This window comes from Pristiophorus japonicus, chromosome 10 (assembly GCF_044704955.1).
Source record: "Pristiophorus japonicus isolate sPriJap1 chromosome 10, sPriJap1.hap1, whole genome shotgun sequence".
NCBI lineage: Eukaryota > Metazoa > Chordata > Chondrichthyes > Pristiophoridae > Pristiophorus > Pristiophorus japonicus.
This window is the reverse complement of record NC_091986.1, coordinates 43,261,358-43,286,910: the sequence shown is the minus strand read 5'-3', so window position 1 is coordinate 43,286,910 and position 25,553 is coordinate 43,261,358. Positions and strand designations below refer to the sequence as shown.

Here is a 25,553-nt window from a genome sequence, read left to right as displayed (position 1 = left end):
CCTTGTCCTTTGAAGTGGTAGGTTGCGGGTTTGGGAGGTACTGTCGAAGTAGCCTTGACAACTTGCTGCAGTGCATCTTGTAGATAGTACACACTGCAGCCACGTTACTCCGGTGATGCGAGGGAGTGAATGTTTAAAGAGATGGATGGGGTGCTGGGTCAACTGAAATTTTTAAGACTCAGATCGCTAGATTTTTGTTAGGCAAGGGTATCAAGTGATATGGAGCGATGGTGGGTAAGTGGAGTTGAGATACCGATTAGTCATGATCTAATTGAATGGTGGAACAGGCTCAAGCGGCTGAATGGCCTTCCCCTGTTCCTATGTAATACTGGCCAGGAAACCAGGAGTCCTCACTCTTCTTTGAATAGTGCCAGGAGATCTTGAAACACTATGTCAGGCAGTTCTCAGTTTAATTTAGTGGCAGCTTTAAAAGTTAAGTATCAGTGCTGGCTTCATGCAGTAAACACTAGAGCTGATCAAAATGCAGCAGCTCTGAAATGAATATTCCAAGCAACTTCTAGGCAGAACTTCTTTCGCACCTTTCTGGAAGTGCTGTCAAAAATTATAAACATAATTTTTCAAATGTTGATTAGATTAAATTGATTTCTTTAAAACTAGATATGATGCACTCTTTAAAAACACCATCCAGCAATCAGTGTATTCCCATTTACTTCATGACTTTAACTTCCCTCCGCTTTAGGTACAGCAAACTATCAAGCAACATCATCAAATGCAGCACTCACAGTTGAATCCATTTGATTGTATCTTGCTATGTCCTTATGCAAGGTTCGGAGCATAATCATAGCAACCATACCAGAAAGGAATAGGACAATTACCAAGGAATTCATAATGCTGAAAAAGCGAGAGAAAAAAAATTAACAATGCATAGAAAACTTGAAAGATCTTCCTCAAATGTCAATATATAACATACAACACGCAATTATTCTTTGGATAATGTGATCAGTATTTACACACCACTTCTCCCACAAACCTCAAAGGATTTACAATTTTTAATCATTAGCAAATTCATAAAATACATGTTGGCATGGAACTCTGTTGAAAGTTGAATTCCAGACAAAAACAAGATGTACATACAGGAGGAAGCAAAGAAAAGTTATTGATTCCAATATCATTCAGTAGATCAATTAGTTGAAAACCTTTAAGTTACATTAAATTGTACGGATGACATGTTTAAGAGTTTGTGTTTTTTTTTGCTAAATTGTCAGACGTGCCAAATTAACTTAATTCACAAACTGGCATTTTAAATTCACAAACTGTAAGTTCTCCTTAAGAAAATGACCTTTATGGAATGCTCTGAAAGATAGTCCTTTCAAGTACACACAGCTTCAAACTGCCCTTTCAATGAAAAGGCCAGCAGCCTAAAAGTATCAGTCGCACACAGTGCACAGTAACTGTGCTCACAGCCTGTTTACCCAGGTCTGAATGTCATGCCAGTTAGATTTACACAGATCTACTCATTTCCCCCACACTCCTTCCACCTACCCCACACCATTCCTTGGCAGATTGAGCAGAAACATGACCTCTTCCCAGGCATGGGCTGTGCTGTAACCAGCTAAATAGTCCACCCTTTAAATGTTTTTTCTCCCCACTTTCCCAGTGAAGATGTAGCCTACTTTCAAAGCCTGGTCAAAAACAGGAATGCATCATGTGGAGCGGGGAAGGGGAGAAGAAAGAAGGGGTGCCACTGCTTCTTGGTACAGTAAGTTTGTAAACTAACTCACCATATCACTGAACTTTGACAACCAAATCAGTCTGCTTTCCGTGGATCTCTGCAGTACATTGTAAGCTAAATCATTTTGAAGTGGTCATTGAGACGTCAACATTAGAAGCGAAAGAAAAACCTCAAACCAGGGTAACCAATCCTGATGACTATCCACTAATGCCTGCTTGAAAACGTGCATCTGTGGACATCAGGTAAAAGAATTGGTCTGGATCGTGCCATAAAAACAACGACTGTTAACGGCACGGGCCGTTAGTAATGCAAAAATCAGCCAGAAAGTTCAGGGGATGAAGAAATACGCGTCAGCTGTGACTCTCCAGAACTTACTGGTGGATTTACAATGTTCCGCCGTTTGATTTACACAAACAGCAACTCGCCCACAGCCTCCCCGTTATGTGCTGGATTTGCACATCAATTGCCCATTAAACTCGCCGCAGTAAGTTAAGTCTGCTAATGAACAATGCAAGTTCCTTTTTACCTATGCAATAATAGTTAATACAATGCCAATACACCTCTCTGGCCCAGAAAGGGAATAATTTAAAACTGTAAACTCACATCCCTTCAGGTGGTAAATTGTTCTTACAGATTTTTAAAATGTAAATTTTTCCTTTTCCTTTGTGTTTTTTCTCTCTCTCTTAATCCAATCTTTCTTTCTCTGTCTTTATTTCTCTTTCTACATAACATAAGAAATAAGAAATAAGAAGGGAATAGGCCACCTAGCCTCTCAAGCCTGCTCCGCCATTTAATAAGATCATTGCTGATCTGATCATGGACTCAGCAGAACTTCTCTGCCCTTTATTCCCTTATCGCTCAAAAATCTGTCTATCTTCGCCTTAAATATATTCAATGACCCAGCCTCCACAGCTCTCTGGGGCAGAAAATTCCAGATTTACAACCCCCAGAGAGAAGAAATTTCTCATCTCATCTCAGAATAAGGGGCTGCCCATTTAATACTAACGGGCCCAAGTTTCTGGTTCTGGCGAAACCGGCGCACCTCCGAGAATTATGTGACCTGCCTGGGCTCGAAGGTGCGCCGGAATCTTCTTCAGCAATTCTCCAGTCCTCCTGGAGCGTGGCGTGGTGCAGTGTAGTCTTCCTGGGGCAGAGCAAGCCGATCACAGCCTGCAGAGGGGCGGGGCTAGGGATCATGCCTTCTTGACAGTGCCGGCAGCGTTGCGCAGGCGCGTTGGAGCATGCGCGCCTGTGCAATGGCTCGGGGGAGTGTGGGGGCCGGGGGAGGGGAGGAGGAGCGTGGGTACCGGGGGGAGGAGCAGTGTGGCAAGGGATAGAGGAGCGTGGGTTGGGGGGCACTCAAAATGATCGAAGGGCCAGAGGAGAGCGCAGGGGTGCCTCCTTCCAGCATCCCCCCCACCCACACTCTCCTCCTCCTCCCCCCCCCCACACACACCCTCCCACGCTCCCCCACACACACACACACCCCCACTGTCAGATAGAGAGAGAGAGAGAGAGGCACTAAAGAGAGAGACACTGACAGACACCTTCCCTTCACATAATGGTAAAACTTCTATTTTTTATTGATTGATTGCTTATTACTTTGGTCTCGGTGCTTTAGGTGCAGGGTTCCTTCTATTTTTTTTATTAATTAATTGCTTATTACTTTTTGTGCTTCGTTTAGTGTTTGGTGCTTTGAATGTACTTTGCTTCTTAATGTTGTTGTGAAGGTGTTTATGGAAAATCCTCTAACTTCCCTTTCCTCCCCCCCTGTTGTGATGTTGATGTGTCCTTTGTTTTTTAATGCTTCCCATAAGCCGTCTCTGGCTGTGCCTGCACTAAACTTAACTCTAGGTAAGGTTTTTCAGAACTTATAAAAGTGGACACTTACTCCATTCTAAGTTAGTTTGTAGTAAGTTTTCACTGCCGAAACTTGCAAAACAGGCCTGAGTAGCTCGACACCCCCCCCTTTGAAAAAAAAATACCTCATCTAAAGCCAACCTAAACTAACTCACTAGAACTGGAGCAAACTAATATCCGAGAATTGCAATTTCTAACATACTCCAAACTAGTCGCTCCAAAAAACAAGGAGTAACTCCACCCGAAACTTGGGCCCTGTGTCCCCTAGTTTTAGTTTCCACTGAGTGAAAATATCCTCTCTGCATCCACCTTGTCGAGCCCCCTCATTATCTTATATGTTTTGATAAAATCACCTCTCATTCTTCCAAACTCCAATGTGTATAGGCCCAATCTACTCAACCTATCTTCATTAGTCAACCCCCTCATCTCTGGAATCAACCTAGTGTACCTTCTCTGAACAGCCTCCAATGCAAGTATATCCTTCCTTAAATACGGAGACCAAAATTGTACGCAGTATTCCAGGTGTGGCCTCACCAATACCCTGTACAGTTGTAGCAGGACTTCTCTGCTTTTATGCTCTAACCACCTTGCAATAAAGGCCAATATTCCATTTACCTTCCTGATTACTTGCTGTACCTGCATACTAACTTTGTGTGTTTCATGTACAAGGACCCCCAGGTCCCTCTGTACTGCAGTACTTTGCAACTTTTCTCCATTTAAATTATAATTTGCTTTTCTATTTTTTCTGCCAACGTGGATAACCTCACATTTTCCCACATTATACTCCATCTGCCAAATTTTTGCCCACTAACGTAGCCTGTCTATATCCCCTTGCAGATTTTTTGTGTCCTCCTCATTATTTGCTTTTCCACCAATCTTTGTACAATCAGCAAACTTGGCTACATTATACTCGGTCCGTTCATCTGTACCTGAATTCACTCAAATTCTCCCTATTTCCTTCTCGGTTGTTCTTTATTCGTTCTCAATCCTTAAATCTCATGGATTAAGGAGATAGACTGTTGGTCCTGTCGTTCGCTGAGGTCCCAGACCTCGCCGTGCCATTATCAGCTCGCACTGTCAACAAGTTACTGTGCAAAAGAATTTGGAGCTGAACGGTGCGGATGAAAGTCTAACTAATGGGGCACGCTCCAGTTCAGCAAGATCAAACCCATTGATTAAGGCTCAGCCACAAAGTAATTTACAGTTGAATCAACAGTCCAACCAACACTTGCAATGTCAACTCACACAGGAAGAATGTCAAGTGAGTGCAGCTTGCCAGCGTGGAATTATATCCCATCAAGAATCATTGCATTTAGGGGAAGAGGAGAGAACAGGGGAACAAAATTAACATAAAAAGTAGCCAGCTCTGCACTCGCATTATACTGGTCTATCAACCCTGGAATTAATGAATAAGGCCATCTTAGCTGCAGCATTCAAGTTATATTGGTGCACATAATTAAGATGCTTTATCTTCCGGCAAAACACAAAGCAGCACTGCAGATATGTTGGCACGTGTGCGTATTGTTTTGGCAGAGGTCAGAGAGCACTCAACTGTACGCAGCCCCACATGCTTTATCTACTGGCTCACACACAGTCAGTTGATGGAAATCAGAATCGCACCAATAGGTCATGGGCAGCTTAAATGCACATCATGACAGGCACTGGAATTTTGGAGCATTGTGTTGGCTCCAGTTATTACAATGGAAACAACATGAACAAGTAGGTTGCCATTTGTGGTGTGTTTTAATCAAGACAGACGAGCCGATGCAGACTTATACTAGATGGCTCATTACTATGAATTTGATGTTGCATTTCTGATGCATTTTTATTTTTTCAGTTATCTGTGTTTTTAGTTTAATATATTGGAACAGTTCTGCAGTATCACAGGACCCAAGTTTCCGCCCTCTGTAAAAACGGAGTACCTCCATAAGGTGCGCCGACTTTCTGTAATAAAAAGGGCGCTGAAAACTTACCGTGTGATCCTCCCAGCTTCTCAGGACGTCTTCGGCGTGGCGCAGCACAAGGGGTCAGGAGCGGAGCCAGGTCCCAGTGCTGAAAACAGTGCCGGGACCTCTGCACGTGCGCGCTAAAGTGTGCATGCATCTGCAGTAGCTCCTCACAGCCCGAATCTCAGTGACGTTGCATGGGAGGGGCCCGAAGCACGCCACCCCTAACCCGGGCATTGAAGATCGGGACTCGTGCTTTCCTCCCGTTCAGCTCCGCCTCCCCCTCCCCGTTCAGCCGCTCTCCCCCCCCTCCCTCCCTCCCATTCATCCTCCCCTCCCCACCCCTGTTCAGCTCTCTTCCCCCTTCCCCCACCCCCGTTCAGCTCTCTTCCCCCTTCCCCCCCCCCCGTTCAGCTCTCTTCCCCCCCCCCCACCCCTCCCCCTCCCGTTCATCCTCTCCCACCCCCCCATATTCAGCCTCACCCTTCTCTTCCCCCCCCCCTCACTCCTGACCCCCCTCTCCCTCCCTCCTCCTTCCCCCTCCTCTCGCTATCAGAAACAGAGACACTGACAGATACTGAGACAGAGAGAGAGAGACACTGACAGAGACAGAGACAGACACACTGGGGGGCAGGGGGAGGGGGAGGGGGGCGTCCCAGCATGCTGTTGGAGGGCTCCTGGTGCTGCAGTAAATGAGTAGAAACGTAATTTTTTATTTATTGATTGAGTTTTTATTATCTTTTAAATTTATTATTTAATTTTTTTTGATCTATTTATTGGTTGATTTATTTATCATTTATTATTGATGATGGCCCTTTATTTGTAAGTGAAGCGTTTAATGTTTGTAAACTCCCCCCCCCCCCATTTCTTGTTCCCTACGTCAGTGTAGGCAAGGTTTTTCTGAACGTACAAAAATCTACACTTACTCCATTCGAAGTTAGTTTGGAGTAAGTTTTCGCTGCCTAAACTTGCAAAAACTGGCATAAGTGGCTGGTAACGCACCCTTTTGAAAAAAAAACTGTTCTAAAACGAAACTATTCTAACTCACTAGAATTGGAGCAAACTAAATGCCGAGAATTGCAATTTCTAAGATACTCCATTCTAAACTAGTTGCTCTAAAAAAAAATAGGAGCAACTCGAGCCGAAACTGGAGCCCAGAGTGTGCAAACTGAAAACTTTAGCCAACCCACCAAGCTGGGAACTTCTTGGAGCTTTTAACAGTTTAAGGGTTAATATAATTTAAGGTACAGGGTACTGTCAATTTGACGTACTAGTTGAGAAACATGGAAAACTCGGGAGCCTTGACATTCAAAGAAAACATGAGAGGTTATCCACACCCTGTTAAAAAGAAGGAATTGTGACTATCTCCAAACTCAGACAATGCAAAGGTAACAAATGTTACTTAAAAGGGACACAGTAATAAGCCACAAAACCACCAGGATGTGACTTCCCTCTAAGAATACACCATTTTAAAAGGGCCAAACTTTAAAATTTACCAAATTCTGTAACCAGCAGACCTTGCGAAGCCAAAAAGCTACTGTGGGATCTGTTAGTTAAGCAAAAACTGTACTTTCTCGCAGATAGAAGAAATAATCGACTTTGGACAGACGGTGAAGATATCCCGTGGAATTGATGGGCCAAATTTTCCCCAATCCCTTTTTTCGGCACTTACCTTAAATGCGCTGACTTTGCGCGCTGGAAACGGCGCCAAAAAAAAAAGAGCCCCATCCTGCCTGCTCTGCCAAGTCTCCGGTGTCCCAGCGTGGCGTAGTTAATGAAGTTGGGGGGGGCAGAGCAACAGGCCAGCGCAAACAGCACTGCCGGCACCAGCATGCATGCACAGTGAAGTCTGCGCGCATGCTCCTGCCCTCCTAGCGTGTCCTGCAGGCTGTGAGCAGGACCCGATGCTTGCAGCCCCTATCCCCAGCCGAAGGGATGCCCCGATCTTCGCCGCACCCTATCCCCGGCTGAGTGGCCTCCCGCACCCGGCCGGCCGACTTCCTGGGCCGAGGTTGGACTTCAGTTTTATTTATTGATGGTTGTGTTTGAGAGGTTTGATTTTGGGGGGGGGGGGGGGGTGGAGAAAGTGTGTTTTGATGGTGGGGGGTTGGAGAGAAAGTGTGTTTTGATGGGGCGGGGGGCAGGGAACGACTTAAAAAAAAAAAAAACTTGATTCTGGCATAAAGTTAGGACTTCTATTTTTTATTTGTTATTCAGATTACTTATTACTTTTTGTGGTTTGTTTAGTGTTTTGTACATCTTGGTGCAGGTCCTCAGCTTCCTTGTATTTTTTATTTGTTATTGAATGCTTTGTTTAATGCTTTGTAAGTGTTGGTGCTTTAAATGTAATAACCTGCACCGAATTCTTAACTGCCCGCAATGTTTTTCAGAGCTGGCCATATACACTGACCTAAGTCGATTTGGAGTAAGTTTTAGCTGGCCAAAGTGGCATAAATGGCCAAAACTGCCGTAAGTGGCTGGGAACACCCACTTTTTGAAAAAAATACGAACTAAAAAAAAAAATCGTACCTAACTGAAGTACTCTGGAGCAAATTTTTTGGGGAAAATGGCATTTTTTAAACTTACGCCAGAAAAAACAAACTTACTCCAAAAAAATTGATGCAAGTCATGGTCAAAATTGGACCTTATTAGACTATCTGTGGACAATGATGTCTTTAAGGAACATTTTTAATGAACGAATTATTGAGAAGGACATTGGAAAAAAAAAATCACATTTAATTAATTGTCTGCTAAAGAGGAAACAAAATTCTTGCTTTACAGAGTGAGCAAATTGCCAACCTTTTAGGTATAAATAGTGCTGAGAGAAAACACTGGGGACTGCAGTCAGGAGATTGGTAACCTGGTTAGTTACAAAGGGAATCAGGGAGTTAATTTTTGATCTTTGACCACAGCTGGAATTAACCCTCAGTGTATTGCTTTGTATTAATCACTTGGGTAATAGGCAATTTTAACTGTTATAAGGTACTTTAATGGGATAGGTTGGTACGGGGTAATAATTCGTGTGCATTTGATGCAATCGCAAATTGCTTGTATTTCTTTTGATTTATTCCAAGTAAAGATAACCCCCTGGATAAGGGTGATTAAAGAAAAATCCTGCACCCATGTCATTTGTCTCACAAGTCCAGGACTTTGAAAGTGTAGAGTCAAGACATAAATCTTACAGGCTAAAACCTGAATCACAAAAAAGACACTTGCGTAATATTCCTCTGTGCACATGCCAAGTGGCACTGCACTGCACACCTAAAGATGACAAATCCTTCAATAATACCGATGCCCTACAGTATGGCACCATACAACCTACACAAAAAAATTTACAATGGTTCTGTTGTGGAAAACTAATCTCACTGACATGTGGCATAAAAAATTTGCCTCGACCACAATTGTCCTATAAACTCAGATATTCATTATTGGTGGTGGTAATTTTATTTTTGTTATGCAGGTTTCAAGTATACTAATGCTTCAGTTGTGATTAAAGTTCATGTGGCTATTTGTTTGCACACATTTCACAAAGCCAGTACAATAAAGGGCTGAAACAATTCCTTACCTGAACCATTGGATGTTTGTGTGATGCATAGATTCTAAAATGTAATCCCATCTTGATGCCCATTTAATTTGCGATTTCTGTAAATAAAAAAAGATTGCGAGCTGTCAGAATCTCTGCTGATACCTTTGGAAAACAGTTGCAATAGTTAACCGATAAGGAAATTACTAATTCTTTTTCAAAAAGTTTTGTAGTGCTAAAATTTGGCATAATTCCTTTGAAAGCCATAGCTTTATGCCATGTCAGCTCGTCAGCAACGTGTTCTCTACAATGTTATTTCTTCAACATTAGGAAAGGAACACCTCCAAAGGAGGAAAGCAAAACTGGAGGGGAATTCAAGTCATCAGCCAATTTGAAACCTTATTGTAAGTGTGGTATTCACTGGAACAGATTCCCAGCAGGTGGCACAGGAACAGATGTGGGCCGAGGTTCCGTATCAACGCTCAGCATGGAAATGATGCATGGTATGGAAGACCTATGACAGAGCCTCCAAAGTACTGTGAAGCTAATAGTACATTAAAAGATCAGCGAAGCCCCTATTCAATGACCTTCACAGATCTGTTTGTTTCATACAGGATTCCCCAAAACGTTTTTGAAAATAAAAGACAAAAATATAGAAAAAATAACAATGTGGAAAAGAAATGGATTCAAAAGGCTACAGCTCAAAATTAACACTAATCAATCTTCAAAAGGCTAATGGGTTTTGTTGTCCACTAATTTTTGGACTAAGGCTCATAGTCCACTATCTTAGTACTGAAATGGGTCAGATGGAGCGAGAGTAAAGGAAGGAAGCCATTTAGCACCACTGATGACATTCCACTGACTTCCCCATGGCTATTGCCACATGCGGCTGGTTCTTTTGGTCAGATACAAAATGCCTAAGAGTGCTGCATGCTGCTACTCCAACATGCTGGGCTGGACGATAAAAATGCATTGTCCATACTTTTGGGCATCTTTCTCCCCCTCTCGTTACAAGCCAAAAAAAGCTAACCGGTTGAGAAAAATATTTTGCAGTACCATCCGTTACAAAGACATTCAGATTTTCACAGCCGAAGTCAGTTTCAGGAAAGCTACTCACTCAATGCATCACTACACTTCTCTGCTGGGTTTGTGCACAACCCAAGAGATAATATCGGGCATATGGTTCTTTAAAATAAGACTTTTTTTTTTAAATCACTGCCGCTCATTAATATAATATGGCTCCCTAAAAATGACTAAAAAAATGTTTGGCCATTACTGTAGAAATCTCCAAAGCCTTTGACAGGGCCCAATACCAGCTAAAGACGTTATCCTCATATAATCTCTGACCAAAACTAGGTTTACAGCTGTCTAGTTTCCTTGAAGCTCCTTCATTTGTGCTGGATTTGGTGGCTATTTCACTGCTGCATTTTCCCATTAATTAACCCAGGGGCTAACCAGGAATCTGTCCTCACTTCAATTTTATTCCTCCTGCACATTAATAACCTCCTCCACATACCATCAAATCCCATCCACTATCCTGCTTATCCATCTTCACACCCTCCAGGCACAAAATCTGCTTTCCTTTTGCATTGCGATGGGGGAATCTCTCAGTGCAAAATTTCCTGCCTCTTTTTGCACTGATAATACTATGGTTAGTGCTTCTCTGAATTTTCCTTCCTCGTTCCTTCAAATTGGAAATATGGCATCCTATATGCTCTTCATTCCAACCCCCCCATCCACCCCCCCTCCCTTAAGCTCAAATTAAAACTCATGGTAATTTTCTGGTGTAACTTGTTATCATTAAGAGTTCAAAACAGTGGAACTCTAAACTCCCTTGGTCTTTCCTTCCTTCCACAATCTACAGCCTTTTAAAACCCAAATGAGGCCACATCTTATTTACTCTGAATTCTCTTTTACTTTTTTAATCTCGAAGGTATCCCATACTATGGTCCTTAGCCCATCACCTTGGTTCACAATACAAGAAGTTAACAGCGTAAAAATATTACTTACAACAAATTTAACAGAGTAGGTATAGGCAATATTCAATTTCTCTTTAAATTCATTAGGGATATCCATAGGTGGTCCTGAACAGTCGGGTTTATCGATATGTGTATGCTTGAAGCTGTTGAGACAAAAATTAAGGATTTATAATTACGGATGGAAAGCAATTTATTCCCACTGATATTAAGACTAAAAGCTCAAAATGTCGACAAAATAAGTATATAGCAACTAAATAATCAAGTTACTAACAAAACTCTGATCAGCTTACGAGTAGAAAATGAAAATGACAATGTTTAGGTTGTATATGTATATTATAATATGATCTCGAAAGAGAAGTTCAAAGTTTTGTGAAATTGAACCCCTAACGACCACTATTTTTGTTGGGGAGTGAGCCATACAATAGGCGAGCACACCATCATTTCACTTCAGAGTCTGAATCTAGCCGAGGCTGACAGGACGAAAACATATAAACAGGAGGAAGCCATTCAATCCTCCAAACCTGTTCCACCATTCAATTAGATCATGGCTGATCTGTACAAGAACATAAAAAATAGGAGCAGGAGTAGGCCATACAGCCCATCGAGCTTGTTCCATTCAATAAGATTATGGCTGAACTTATATATCAATTCCACTTTCCCATCCTATCCCCACATCCCTTGATTTCCTTAGTGCCCAAAAATCTAACGATTTCAGTCTTGAATATACTCAATGACTGAGCATCCACAGTCCTCTGGGGTAGATAATTCCAAAGAATCATAACTCAGTGAAGAAATGTTTCATCCTAAATGGCCAGCACCTTATCCTGAGACTAGGGGCCCAAGATTCGGGCCGCGCTTGGACCTGGACGCCCGTTTTTCGCGCCACAAAGTGTGCCTAAAAAAACCTCACCTATTCTCCAGCTCCCTGCAGATTCTCTGGAGCTGGGCGCGGCGCAGCATGAGCTGTGGGGAGGCGGAGCCAGGTCCCTGCGACAGTGGGCGCGCACATGTGCAGTAGCTCCAGGCGCCCAAAACTGTGGGAGGAACCCGAAGCATGCAGCCCCTAGCCCTGGCCGAATTGCCTCACTGGGGCTGCGTGGATAAGGCTCACGTCCCACCCGACTGGACCGGACCCGACTTGACTCCCGCTCCCCGGACTGGACCGGACCCCCGCTCTCCCCACCACCCCCCCCCCCAGGACCCGACCTCCGCTCTTCCCCTCACCCCCCGACCTCCGCTCCGTTCTTCCCCTCCACCCTCCACCGCTCTTCCCCCTCCCCCCCTCGACCTCCGCTCCGCTCTCAACCCCCCCCCGCTCCGCTCTTTCCCTCAACCCCACGCTCCGCTTTCCGCTCCCCTCCCCCCGCGACTCAACCTCCCCGACTCCCCGCCCCCCGACTTCCGCGACACTCCGCCCCCCGCGAACCTCCGCGACTCTCTTCCCCCCCCTCCGTGACTCTCTTTCCCCCCACCCCCGTCCGCTGCGACTCTATTCCCCCCCACCCCGCGACTCTCTTCCCCCCCCCGACCTCCGCGACTCTCTCCCCCACCCCCCTCGCGACACTCTCCCCCCAGCCCCGCGACTCTCTTCCCCCCCCCGACCTCCGCGACTCTCCTCTTCCACCCCCCCCGCGACTCTCCTCTTCCCCCCCCCTCCGCGACTCTCCTCTCCCCCCCCCGCGACTCTCCTCTCCCCCTCCCCCCCCTCCGCGACTCTCCTCTCCGCCCCCCCCCTTCCGCGACTCTCTTCCCTGCCCCACCCCTTCCGCGACTCTCTTCCCTGCCCCACCCCTTCCGCGACTCTCTTCCCCCCCCCTCCCCCCCCCACTCCACGACTCTCCTCTCCTCTCCTCTCTTCCCCTCCCCCGCGACTCTCCTCTCTCCATCCGCGACTCTCCTCTCCCCCCACCCCCATCCGCGACTCTCCTCTCCCCCCCCTCCGCGACTCTCCTCTCCCTCTCCCCCCCTCCGCGACTCTCCTCCCCCCCGACTCTCCTCTCTCCCCCCCCCCTCTGCGACTCTCCTCTCTCTCCCCCCCTCCTCCGCGACTCTCCTCTCTCTTTCCCCCCCCTCCTCGACTCTCCTCTCTCTCCCCCCCCCCCCCTCCACGACTCTCCCTCCCTCCCTCCCTCACTCCACGACTCTCCTCTCTCTCCCCCCCTCCCCGACTCTCCTCTCCTCTCTCCGTCCCCCCCCCTCCGCGACTCTCCCCCCCCCCCCCCCCCGGACCCTCTTCCCCGCCCCGACCCTCTCGATCTCTCTTCCCGACACATTCTCCCCCCCCCCCGACCTCAGACACTCTCTCTTCTCCCCGCGACCCCCCCCGACCTCCGCGACTCTCCCCCCCCCCCCCAACCCCGACTCTCTTCCCACCCCCCAAACCCGACTCTCTTCCACCCCCCCACCCCCGCGACTCTCTCTTCCCCCGCGACCCGTCCCAGATCTGCACGACCACACCCCCACCTCCGACACACTCTCTTCTCCCTGCGACTCTCTCTGCCCCCAACCCCGACTCTCTCTTTCTCCCCCCCCCCGACCTCCGCAACTCTCTCTTCTCCCCACGATCCCCCCCGATCTGCGCGACAGCCCACCCCCCCCAATCTGCGCGACCCCCTCCCCCCCCCCCGCCGATCTCTTGGGCCCGGCCGTTCAGCCTCCTTCTCTCCCCCCCCCCCTCCCCCCTCTCTCTCCCCTTTCTGCCCCTCCACCCCCCCATCGCTGTCAGAAACACAGACACTGACAGACAGAGTGAGACACACACAGACAGACAGAGAGATAGAGACACTGACAGAGACACACTGGGGGGGGGGGGGGGTGCGTCCCAGCACACTGTTGGAGGACTCCCGGTGCTGCAGTCGGTAAGTAGAAAATGTTTTATTTATTGATTTAAAAAAAAATTTTAAACATTTTTTTGATTGATTTATTGGTTGATTTATTGATGTATTTATTTATTATTGATGATGGCTCTTTATTTGTAAAACTGAAGTATTTAATGTTTGTAAACTTCCCTTTAAATCCCCACCCCACCCCTTCCCTACGCCTGATTTGTAACCTACGCCTGATTTTCTAAGTGTAGACAAGGTTTTTCTGAGCGTACAAAAATCTACACTTACTCCATTCTAAGTTAGTTTGGAGTATGTTTTCACTGCCTAAACTTTCAAAACGGGCGCAAGTGGCTGGACACGCCCCCTTTTGAAAAAAAAAAATTCTGTTCCAAACTGAAACTGTTCTAACTGACGAGAACTGGAGCAAACTAAATGCCGAGAATTGCAATTTCTAAGATACTCCATTCTAAACCAGTTGCTCCAAAAAAACAGGAGCAACTCAGGCCGAAACTTGGCCCCTATGACTCCGAGTTCTAGACTCCGCAGCGAAGGGAAACAGCTTCTCCGCATCTAACCTGTCAAGTCCTCTCAGAATTTTATAAGTTTCAATAAGATCACCTTTCAGTCTTCTAAACTCCATCTACCCAGCTTGGCTCCCTTAATACTCTTATCTAACAAAATTCTATCAATCTCACTTTTAAATTTTCAATTGACACCCCCCCCCCCCCCCCCCCCACCAACCTCAACAGTTTTTTTTTCAGGGGGTGGCAGTGGGTGGATGGAGGAGGAAGTTCCATTTAACATCCTTTGTAGTTAAAATCCTATGTGGAGCAAGATTGGGCAGTTTCAACACAGCTCCTGGTGGATGCAAGCACACACCACAAAACTGCCCATGATTGAGCATCAGCTTGGCAATCTCAAGCTAAGAGGCCACAAGGATAGCCGATATGGGAAATGGAGAAATTTATACACCGAATGGTACCAATAAGCATTTTTCTAGCATAACATTTCACTCACTTTGAAACTGAAATGTTGTCGCCTCAAGAATGTGCATCCATATATTAAAAAGTAAAGAACCACTCTATTCCAAACCCATTCGCTGAAACTACTGATGTGCAATAATCATGGGGGACTTTAATCTTCATATAGACTGGACAAATACATTCAGGACAGTTTCCTAGAACAATACATCATAGAACCAACAAGGGAACAGGCCATTTCAGATCTTGCATTGTGTAATGAGACAGGGTTAATTAGCAATCTCATAATAAAGGATGCTCTGGGGTATTCATTTGAGAGTGACCTGCCCAAGTCTGAAACTAAAGTCTTAAACTTAATTAAGCTAATTACATAGGTATGAAGGGTAAGTTGGCCAAGACGAATTGAAAAAATAGATTAAAAGGTATGGCAGTAGATAAGCAGACTAGCATTTAAAGAAGTATTTCATAATTCTCAACAAAAATACATTCCATTGAGAAACAAAAACTCCACAGAAAAAGTGATCCATCCGTGGCTAACTAAAGAAGTTAAGGATAGCATTAGATTGAAAGAAGTTTATAATGTTGAAGAATAGTAGTAAGCCTGAGGATTGGAAGAGTATCAGAAACCAGCAAAGGAGGACCAAAAAAATTGATAAAAAGGGAAAAATAGATGGAGAAAACTAGCAAGAAATATAAAAACAGATTGTAAGAGCTTCTACAAGTATGTAAAAAGGAAGAGAGTAGCAAAAGTAAACATTGGTCCCTTAGAGGCTGAGACAGGAGAAATGATTATGGGGAATAAGGGATCGGCAGAAACATTAAACACATATTTTGTATCAGTCTTCACAGTAGAAGATGCAAAAAGCATACCTAAAATGGTGAGGAACCAAGAGTCGAATGAGGGTGAGGAACTTATTGTAATTCATATCGGTATAGAGAACACGTACTAGAGAAACCAATGGGACTACAAGCCAACAAATCCCCTGGACCTGACGGCCTACATCCTAGGGTTCTAAAAGAGGTGGCTGCAGAGATAGCGGATGCATTTGTGATGATCTTTCAAAACTCCCTAGAATCTAGAACAGTCCCAGCAGGTTGGAATATAGTAAATGTAACACCGCTATTCAAGAAAGGAGGGAGAGAAAACAGGGAACTATAGACCAGTTAGCCTGATATCAGTCATCGGGAAAATACTGGAATCCATTGTTAAGGAAGTGGTTTCAGGGCACTGAGAAAATTATAACATGATTAGGCAGAGTCAACATGGTTTTATGAAAGGGCATTTGACAAATTTATTTAGAGTTTTTTGAGGATGTAACTAGCAGGGTAGATAAAGGGGAACCAGTGGCTGTAGTATATTTGGAATTACAAAAGGCATTCTATAGGGTGCCACATAAAAGATGATTACACAAGATAAGGGCTCATGAAATTGGAAGTAATGTATTAGCATGGATAGAGGATTGATTAACAGAAAACAGAAAGTAGGGATAAACATGTTTTTTTCAGGTTGGCAGGCTGTAACTAGTGGGGTGCCTCAAGGATTAGTGCTGGGACCTCAGCTATTTGCAATCTATATTAATGACCGAGATGAAGGGACCGAATGTAATGTATATAAGTTTTCCGACGATACAAAGCTAGGTGGGACAGGAAGCTGTGAGGAGGACAAGAGCCTGCAAAGGGATATAGACAGATTAAGTGAGTGAGCAATGTGATGGCAGATGGAGTTATAATGTGGGGAAATGTGAGGTTATTCACTTTGGTAGGAAGAATTAAAAAAAAAAACAGAATATTTTTTAAATGGTGAGAAACTTTTAAATGTTGGTGTTCAGAGAGATTTGGGTGTCCTTGTGCAAGAAACACAAAAAGTTAGCATGAAGGTACAGCAAGCAATAAGAAAGGCAAATGGCACGCTGTCCTTTATTGCAAGGGGGTTGGAGTACAACAGTAAATATGTCTTACTACAGTCTGGCCTTGCTACAGTTGAGACCACACCTGGAATACTGTGCACAATTTTGGTCTCCTTATCCAAGGAGGGATATACTTGCCTTGGAGGCAGTGTAAAAGGTTCACTAGATTGATTCCTGGGATGAAAGGGCTGACTTATGATAAGAGATTGTGTAGAATGGGCCTATACTCTCTCGAGTTTAGAAGAATGAGGAGTGATCTCGTTGAAACATACAAGATGCTGAAGGGTTGTTTCCCCTGGCTGGAATGTCGAGAACTAGGGGGCACAGTCTCAGATTAAGGGGTAGGCCATTTGATAGAGATGAGGAGAAATTTCTTCACTGAAAGGGTTGTGAATCTTTGGAATTCTCTGTCCCAGAGGGCTGTGGATGCTGAGTCTATGAATATATTCAAGACTAAGATATAGATTTTTGAGAATTCTAGGGGAATCAAGGGATATGGAGATCAGGCGGAAAAACGGAGTTGAGGTCGATGATCAGCCATGATCTTATGGAATTCCGGAACGGGCTCGAGGGGTCATATGGCCCCCTCGTGCTCCTATTTCTTATGTTCTGAAAATGTGACTAGTCATCAAATCACAAACGTAATGCTGTAATGTTACAACATCGACAAGAGCTTACCATGCATTGCCAGATCCAGGCATAATACTGGAACATGAATCTTGCAGAATATGAAGCCCAGTACACCACCATAGTCTTTACTGAGGATTGCATTTCTGCCTCGGTCACTTTTGACCCAAGTCAGGAGCAGTAAAACAAATTTACAGTGCAGTAGAGTGCCGAACTGCACAAGTTAAGAGTTTTAATTAAGAGTCTACTATGTGAAGAACATTATGCATGCTTTAAAAATGTATGTTTTAAACAATTGGAATCAGGTATACATGCACTAGGAGCATTTAGGTAAATTTACATTCAAATTTCATTCAAGAAAGAAATGAATTCAGAGTCCCGTATTCCAGTTTGTCTGGCAGGAAGTGGGGTAGGGATAAAAAATAAAGACATACACCAATCTGTGCTACTCTCTGATGCCTCTTCTAGAGCATCATGCAGCTGCTTTTCTGTTTATGTACCTTTTCTTACTGGAAAGCCACCTGGTGCAGTTTCTATTTAAAAATGGGATGGGGGAAGTAATGAAGGAGAATACGCTAATTGATCGCCATTAGTTAAAAAACCACCCCATAAACCCAGTATCCTTCAAAGTAATAAATAAAAGATTAATTGCTGAACTCCTGCCAAGTTTCACATGGGTTTGATTTGATCGAGAGACACGAGAGGCTGGGGAGTAGGGGGTATGAGATAGGGAAAAGGGGTATGATAGGGATATGAGATATGGCACATGTGGTACTAGAATGGCGCATTAGAGGTAGTAGATTGGGGGTATGGAATTGTGGCCCGAAGATATTGGACAAGTGGGTATTGGATCAGGGATAGTGAGTATGGGGGAAGGACTATGGGGAAAGAGCAGGGGAATTGGAGTAATTGGATAGCTCCTTCAAAGAACCAACACAGGCAAGATGGGCCAAATGGTCTCGTGTTAGAAATCTGAGGTGTCCAAAATATATACGGTTATGAGAACGATGCTGTGTTTACATGATTGTATTGGAACTTGGGACAAACATCTCTTCAGACAAGTATAATAGCTGATAAGGTGCTTAGAAACGGCTAATGTTTTTGGTTCCCTGCAGATGGTATCTTCTTTTTAGGCAGTCCCTCGGAGTCGAGGATGACTTGCTTCCACACTAAAAATGAGTTCTCGGGTGGCTGATGAGTCCGATGTGGGACCTACAGTCTCTGTCACAGGTGGTGCAGACGGTGGTTGAAGGGACGGTTGGTTGGAGTGCTTGGGTTGTCGTGCGCTCCTTCCGTTGTTAGCGCTTGCTCTCGGCGAAGAGACATGAGGTGTTTGGTGCTTTCCCGGATTATTCTCTTCCACCTTGAGCGCTCTTGGGCCAGGGATTCCCAGGTGTCGGTGGGCATGTTGCACTTTTTCAAGGACGCCTTGAAGGCATTCTTGAAGCGTTTCCTCTGCCCACCTGGGGCTCGTTTGCCATGTCGGAGCTCCGAGTAGAGCGCTTGTTTTGGGAGTCTCGTATGCGGACAATGTGGCCCGTCCATCAGAGTTGATCGAGCGTTGTCAATGCTTCAATGCTGAGGGTGTTGGTTGGCCTGAGCGAGAACACCAACGTTGGTGCGCCTTTCCTGCCAATGGATTTTCAGGATCTTGCGAAGGCAACATTGATGGTACTTCTCCAGTGCTTTGATGTGCCTGCTGTATATAGTCCATGTCTCGGAAGCATATAGGAGGACAGGAATCACTACTGCTCTGTAGACCACGAGCTTGGTGCCGGTTATAAGGTTCTGGTTTTCAAACACTCTTTCCTTAGGCGACCAAAGGTTGCGCTGGCACACTAAAGGCAGTGTTGCAACTCGTCAGCAACGTCTGCCCTGGTGGACAGTAGGCTCCCGAGGTATGGAAAATGGTCCACGTTGTCCAAGGCCTCATCATGGATTTTGATAATCGGGGGACAGTACTGTGTGGCGGGGGCAGGTTGGTAGAGGACCTTTGTTTTATGGATGTATAGTGCAACGCCCATGCTCTCGCACGCTACAGTGAAGGTGTTGACGATGGTTTGGAGTTCGGCCTCAGAGTGTGCACAGTCACAAGCGTCATCTGCATACTGTAATTTAATGACAGAGGATGGGACAACCGTGGTTCTGGTCTGGAGGCGACGGAAGTTGAATAGTTTCTCGTTTGTTCTATTGATTAGCTCCACTCCAGCCGGGAGCTTACTGATGGTGAGATGGAGCATTGCAGTAAGGACGATCGAAAAAAGTGTTGGTGCAATGACACAGCCTTGCTTCACCCCGGTCTGTACATGAATTGGGTCTGTGGTGGATCCATTGGTCAGGATCACAGCTTGCATGTCATCGTGAAGCAGGCAGATGGTGACAAACTTTTGAGGACAGACGAATTTGAAGAGGACGCTCTGTAATCTCTCACAGTTGACTGTGTCGAAGGCCTTTGAGGTCAAAGAAAGCCATGTACAGAGGTTGGTGTTGTTCCCTGCATTTGTCTTGAATTTGTCACGCAGTGAAGATCATGTCCGTTGTGTCCCTTAGTGGGCAGAATCTGCAATGTGACTCTGGGAGGAGCTCTTCAGTCACAGGGAGACGGTGGTATGGTATAGCAATCTGCACTATGATGGCCATATATAATCTTATTTCCAAGCCAACTAGCTGCTGTTTTCAAGTTAGGATTTCAACTTAGTTTCATGTATCTTTAATTTGACCAACTAAGGCCCAACGCCTATGTTTCTTCCATTACTGTTAATAACCATATTATAATGCTAAGGCAGGAATTGGAGTTAGCTTAACAGAACTGCTTGAGAAGATAATTAAAAATTAATTAGTATAAAAAACAGAACAGAAGGAATTAAGGGGAGATAAGATATCCATCTCAGGATGGAGCAGTCTGTTAGATGCACTGGTTGTACCAGACAAGAGAGACAAGACAAATTCCAATGGAGGAACCTTCACAAAGTATAAACAAGAAAGACGCAAAGGAGCGGGTTTTTCAGCTAAGAGTTGAGACAAAGAACTCGACATGCCATTGGGTACTGAGGTTTATGGGAAACCTCTATAGGTTAAAAGGTCTTGTCAATATTCCATCCAAGGCCCATCCCTAAAAAAAGAATAAAAGAAACACCATGAGGGCTTAATCACACAGACAGTGAAGGGGAGTGCCATTCAAGAGTGAGACCTAAGTTAACACTTTTGGAGGTTCTAGAGTGGAAGAGAGGCCGAAAGGCAGAGAACTGTTCGCGCCAACCAGCCGTCTGTCTGATAGGTATCAGCTACTTGTCATGGTCATATGTTTTTGCAGTATAACTAGTGTGTTATATTCCAACTTAAACTCTGATTAAACACGATATACCCACCATATTAGTTTGCAGTTCATCCTGATTATTTGAAAGACCAGAGATAAGCTATCAACAACAAATTGGCTCATCTCTACATTCGCCTGTGCTGTATGATTCTATTCTATGATTCTATGGACAGTTAAGATCAAGATAAGTCTGTGTGAAATGGGGTCAGTGAGTGGGAATAATTGGACCAGGGCATGTAGTCATAATTCAGACCCATTTTAAAATCTTACATTTTGTTCTTATATTTGTATTTCCACATTGAATTCCTAAGTCCACTTTTATAATGAAACTCCCGTATAAATTTATTGGGCAGAATTTACTGTGAAAATAACGATGTGGCTAACAGCGCTCACCATTATTTACGTGCAAAACGGGACAGCAATCACAGGGGAGGGCACGTACAGATCTGGAAGTTGCTGTCCGAGATGCATTGCTCCTTTGTTCGCTCTGCGAAAACGTCATCTCGCTGTCTGGCTCACCATTCAAACACATTGAACTGCGCAAAGTTCCTGTACTTGCACGGTAGACAGGAACTAAACTAATGTGTCCTTCTGCCAGCACCTCCACTGAGGAGAGTGTAATTATAAGCGGACGGGTTTTACATAAGCATTTTCCGTAACAAATATGGACATAGGAATTTATAATGGAAAAAGTTGACAGGATGTGCCATTCAGGCACTCTATCAAACTATCTAGAATATATTAAAAATAAAGACGTGTATAATATCCATTGACCACTTTCTTTAGACGTTATACTTATTCCATTTAACCATTTGCATTACTCAGTTGCATACCTTTTTGGTTCTAACTTAGCAGCCACAAGTCTTGCTCCAGCCTCTTCAACTTCACTGTGGAAATATATCGTGATATCCACATGATTGAAGATATAAAATGTGTCCTTCTCGTTGAAAGAAGACTATACAATGGAAGGAGGAAAATAATTCGCAAAAATAATTAAAACTCAAAACCAAGATTTTCACTTCACTTTGCGTGAAAGCAATTTATGTTTCTGTTAAAATCAAGGTTTGCTTTAAGAAAATGAATTTACAAGCTCTCAACAGTTTACCTCTATTAAATTGAATTGGTGATCATTAGTGTTAAACTTCATAAAAAGCAAAATAATTATGACCTATCCCTGCATACAAAAAGCTTCCTTTCAATTGGATTGTCAGCTCTAAACAGACATACCACTTTGGATACTGTTGGGGGAGATGGCTCATCAGGGGAAGGCAGCAGCAGCCAAGTTCATGGCACCATGGGTGGCTCTGCTGCACAGGACGGCAGGAAAAAAAGAGTGGGAGAGCTATAGTGGTAGGGGATTCTATTGTAAGGGGAATTAGATAGGCTTTTCTGCTGCCGCAATCGAGACTTCAGGATGGTATGTTGCCTCCCTGGTGCAAGGGTCAAGGATGTCTCGGAGCGGCTGCAGGGCATTCTGGAGGGGAAGGGTGAACAGCCAGTTGTCATGGTGCATATAGGTACCAACGATATAGGTAAAAAAACAGGATGAGGTCCTACAGGCTGAATTTAGGGAGCTAGGAGTTAAATTAAAAAGTATGACCTCAAAAGGTAGCAATCTCAGAGTAGAAATAGCAGGATAGTTAAGATGAATACGTGGCTTGAGGAATGGTGCAAGAGAGCGGGATTCAAATTCCTGGGACATTGAAACCTATTCTGGGGGAGGTGGGACCAGTACAAACCGGATGGTCTGCACCTGGGCAGCATCAGAACCGATGTCTGAGGAGGAGTGTTTGCTAATGCTGTTGGGGAGAGTTTAAACTAATATGGCAGGGGATGGGAACCTATGCAGGGAGACAGAGGGAATTAAAATGGGGGCAGAAGCAAAAGGTAGAAAGGAGATAAGTAAAAGTGGAGGGCAGAGAAATCAAAGGCAAAAATCAAAAAGGGCTACATTACAACATAATTCTAAAAGGGCAAAGAGTGTTAAAAAAAACAAGCCTGAAGGCTCTGTGTCTCAATGCAAGGAGCATTTGTTAAAAGGTGGATGAATTAACTGCGCAGGCAGCTGTTAACGGATATGATGTAATTGGGATTACGGAGACATGACTCCAGGGTGACCAAGGCTAGGAACTCAATATCCAGGGGTATTCAATATTCAGGAAGGATAGACGGAAAGGAAAAGGTGGGGTAGCGTTGCTGGTTAAAAAGGAGATGTGGAATCTGTATGGGTAGAGCTGCGGAACACCAAAGGACAGAAAACGCTAGTGGGAGTTGTGTACAGACCACCAAACAGTAGCAGTGAGGTTGGGGATGGCATCAAAAATGAAATTAGGGATGCGTGCAACAAAGGTACAGCAGTTATCATGGATGACTTTAATCTACATAAAGATTGGGCTAACCAAACTGGTAGCAATACAGAGGAGGAGGATTTCCTGGCATGTATAAAGGATGGTTTTCTCGACCAATATGTCGAGGAACCAACTAGAGAGCTGGCCATCCTAGACTGGGAGTTGTGTAATGAGAGGGGATTAATTAGCAATCTTGTTATGCGAGGCCCCTTGGGGAAGTGTGACCATAATATGGTAGAATTCTTCATTAAGGTGGAGAGTGACACAGTTAATTCAGAGACTAGGGTCCTGAACTTAAAGAAAGGTAACTTCGATGGTATGAGACGTGAATTGGCTAGGATAGACTGGCGAATGATACTTAAAGGGTTGACGGTGGATAGGCAATCACAGACATTTAAAGATCACATGGATGAACTTCAACAACTGTACATCTCTGTCTGGAGTAAAAATAAAATGGGGAAAATGGCTCAACCGTGGCTAACAAGGGAAATTAGGGATAGTGTTAAATCCAAGAGCCATATAAATTGGCCAGAAAAAACAGCAAACCTGAGGACTGAGAGAAATTTAGAATTCAGCAGAGGAGGACAAAGGGTTTAATTAGGAGGGGGAAAATAGAGTCTGAGAGGAAGCGTGCTGGGAACATAAAACCTGACTGAAAAGCTTCTATAGATATGTGACGAGAAAAAGATTAGTGAAGACAAATGTAGGTCCCTTGCAGTCAGAATCAGGTGAATTTATAATAGGGAACAAAGAATGTCTTCACTAAGCAAGGCACAAATAACCTTCTGGAAATACTAGGGGACCGAGGGTCTAGCGAGAAGGAGGAACTGAAGGAAATCCTTAAGTCACAAAATTGTGTTAGGGAAATTGATGGGATTGAAGGCCGATAAATCCCCAGGGCCTATAGTCTGCATCCCAGAGTACTTAAGGAAGTGGCCCTAGAAATAGTGGATGCATTGGTGATCATTTTCCAACATTCTATAGACTCTGGATCAGTTCCGATGGATTGGAGGGTAGCTCATTTTTGAAAAAGGAGGGAGAGAGAAAACAGAGAATTATAGACTGGTTAGCCTGACATTGGTAGTGGGGAAAATGTTGGAATCAATTATTAAAGATGTAGTAGCAGCGCATTTGGAAAGCAATGACAGGATCGGTCCAAGTCAGCATGGATTTATGAAAGGGAATTCATTATTGACAAATCTTCTAGCATTTTTTTGAGGATGTAACTAGTAGAGTAGACAAGGGAGAACCAGTGGATGTGGTGTATTTGGACTTTCAAAAGGCGTTTGACAAGGTCCCACACAAGAGATTAGCACACAAAATTAAAGAACATGGTATTCGGGGTAATGTATTGACGTGGATAGAGAATTGGTTGGCAGATAGGAAGCAAAGAGTAGGAATAAACGGGTCCTTATCAGAATGCCAGGCAGTTACTAGTGGGGTACCGCAAGGTTCAGTGCTGGGTTCCCAGCTATTTACAATATACATTAATGATTTAGATGAAGGAATTGAATGTAATATCTCCAAGTTTGCAGATGACACTAAGATGACAGTGTGAGCTGTGATGAGGATGCTAAGAGGCTGCAGGGTGACTTGGACAGGTTAGGTGAGTGGATAAATGCATGGCAGATGTAGTATAATGTAGATAAATGTGAGGTTATCCACTTTGGTGGCAAAAACAGGAAGGCAGATTATCTGAATGGTGACAGATTAGGAAAAGGGGAGGTGCAACGAGACCTGGGTGTCATGGTACATTGGCATGTTGGCCTTCATAGCGAGAGGATTTGAGTATAGGAGCAGGGAGGTCTTACTGCAGTTGTACAGGGCCTTGGTGAGGCCACACCTTGAATATTGTGTACAGTTTTGGTCTCCTAATCTGAGGAAGGACATTCTTGCTTTTGAGGGAGTGCAGCGAAGGTTCACCAGACTGATTCCCGGGATGGCAGGACTGACATATGAAGAAAGACAGGATCGACTAGTCTTATATTCAATGGAATTTAGAAGAATGAGAGGGGATCTGATAGTAACATGTAAAATTCTGACAGGATTGGACAGGTTAAATGCAGGAAGAATGTTCTCAATGTTTAGGAAATCCAGAACCAGGGATCACAGTTTAAGGATAAGGGGTAAGCCATTTAGGACCCAGATGAGGAGAAACTTCTTCACTCAGAGAATTGTGAACCTGTGGAATTCTCTACCACAGAAAGTTGTTGAGGCCAGTTCATTGGATAAATTCAAAAAGGAGTTAGATGTGGCCTTTGTGGCTAAAGGGATCAAGGGTTATGAAGAGAAAGCAGGAATGGGGTACTGAAGTTGCATGATCAGCCATGATCATATTGAATGGTGGTGCAGGCTCAAAGGGCCGAATGGCCTAGTCCTCACCTATTTTCTATTTTTCTAAACCACATTAACAAAGGGATTCTGCATCAACGCACCTCCAGCATGACCCAGACTTTCCTCAGAGTTTTGCACAGTGAGAAATGTGGCAGACCCTCACATAACAACACCCATTCGGGCCTGCTCCGCCATTCAATATGATCTTCGACCTC

General features: G+C 44.5%; 1 protein-coding gene across 1 annotated transcript in view; it reads right to left on the bottom strand.

The window, feature by feature from the left end:
• The window catches only part of tm9sf2 (transmembrane 9 superfamily member 2), an 84,437-nt gene that overhangs the window by 26,558 nt on the left and 32,326 nt on the right, over positions 1-25,553 (bottom strand). Inside the window, exons 6-9 of the mRNA XM_070891775.1 lie at positions 21,490-21,611; positions 11,033-11,144; positions 9,065-9,141; positions 744-852 (exon numbers count right to left, since the gene is read on the bottom strand). Coding sequence (XP_070747876.1) covers positions 744-852; positions 9,065-9,141; positions 11,033-11,144; positions 21,490-21,611 — 420 coding nt within the window. The remainder of the gene's footprint in view (positions 1-743; positions 853-9,064; positions 9,142-11,032; positions 11,145-21,489; positions 21,612-25,553) is intronic.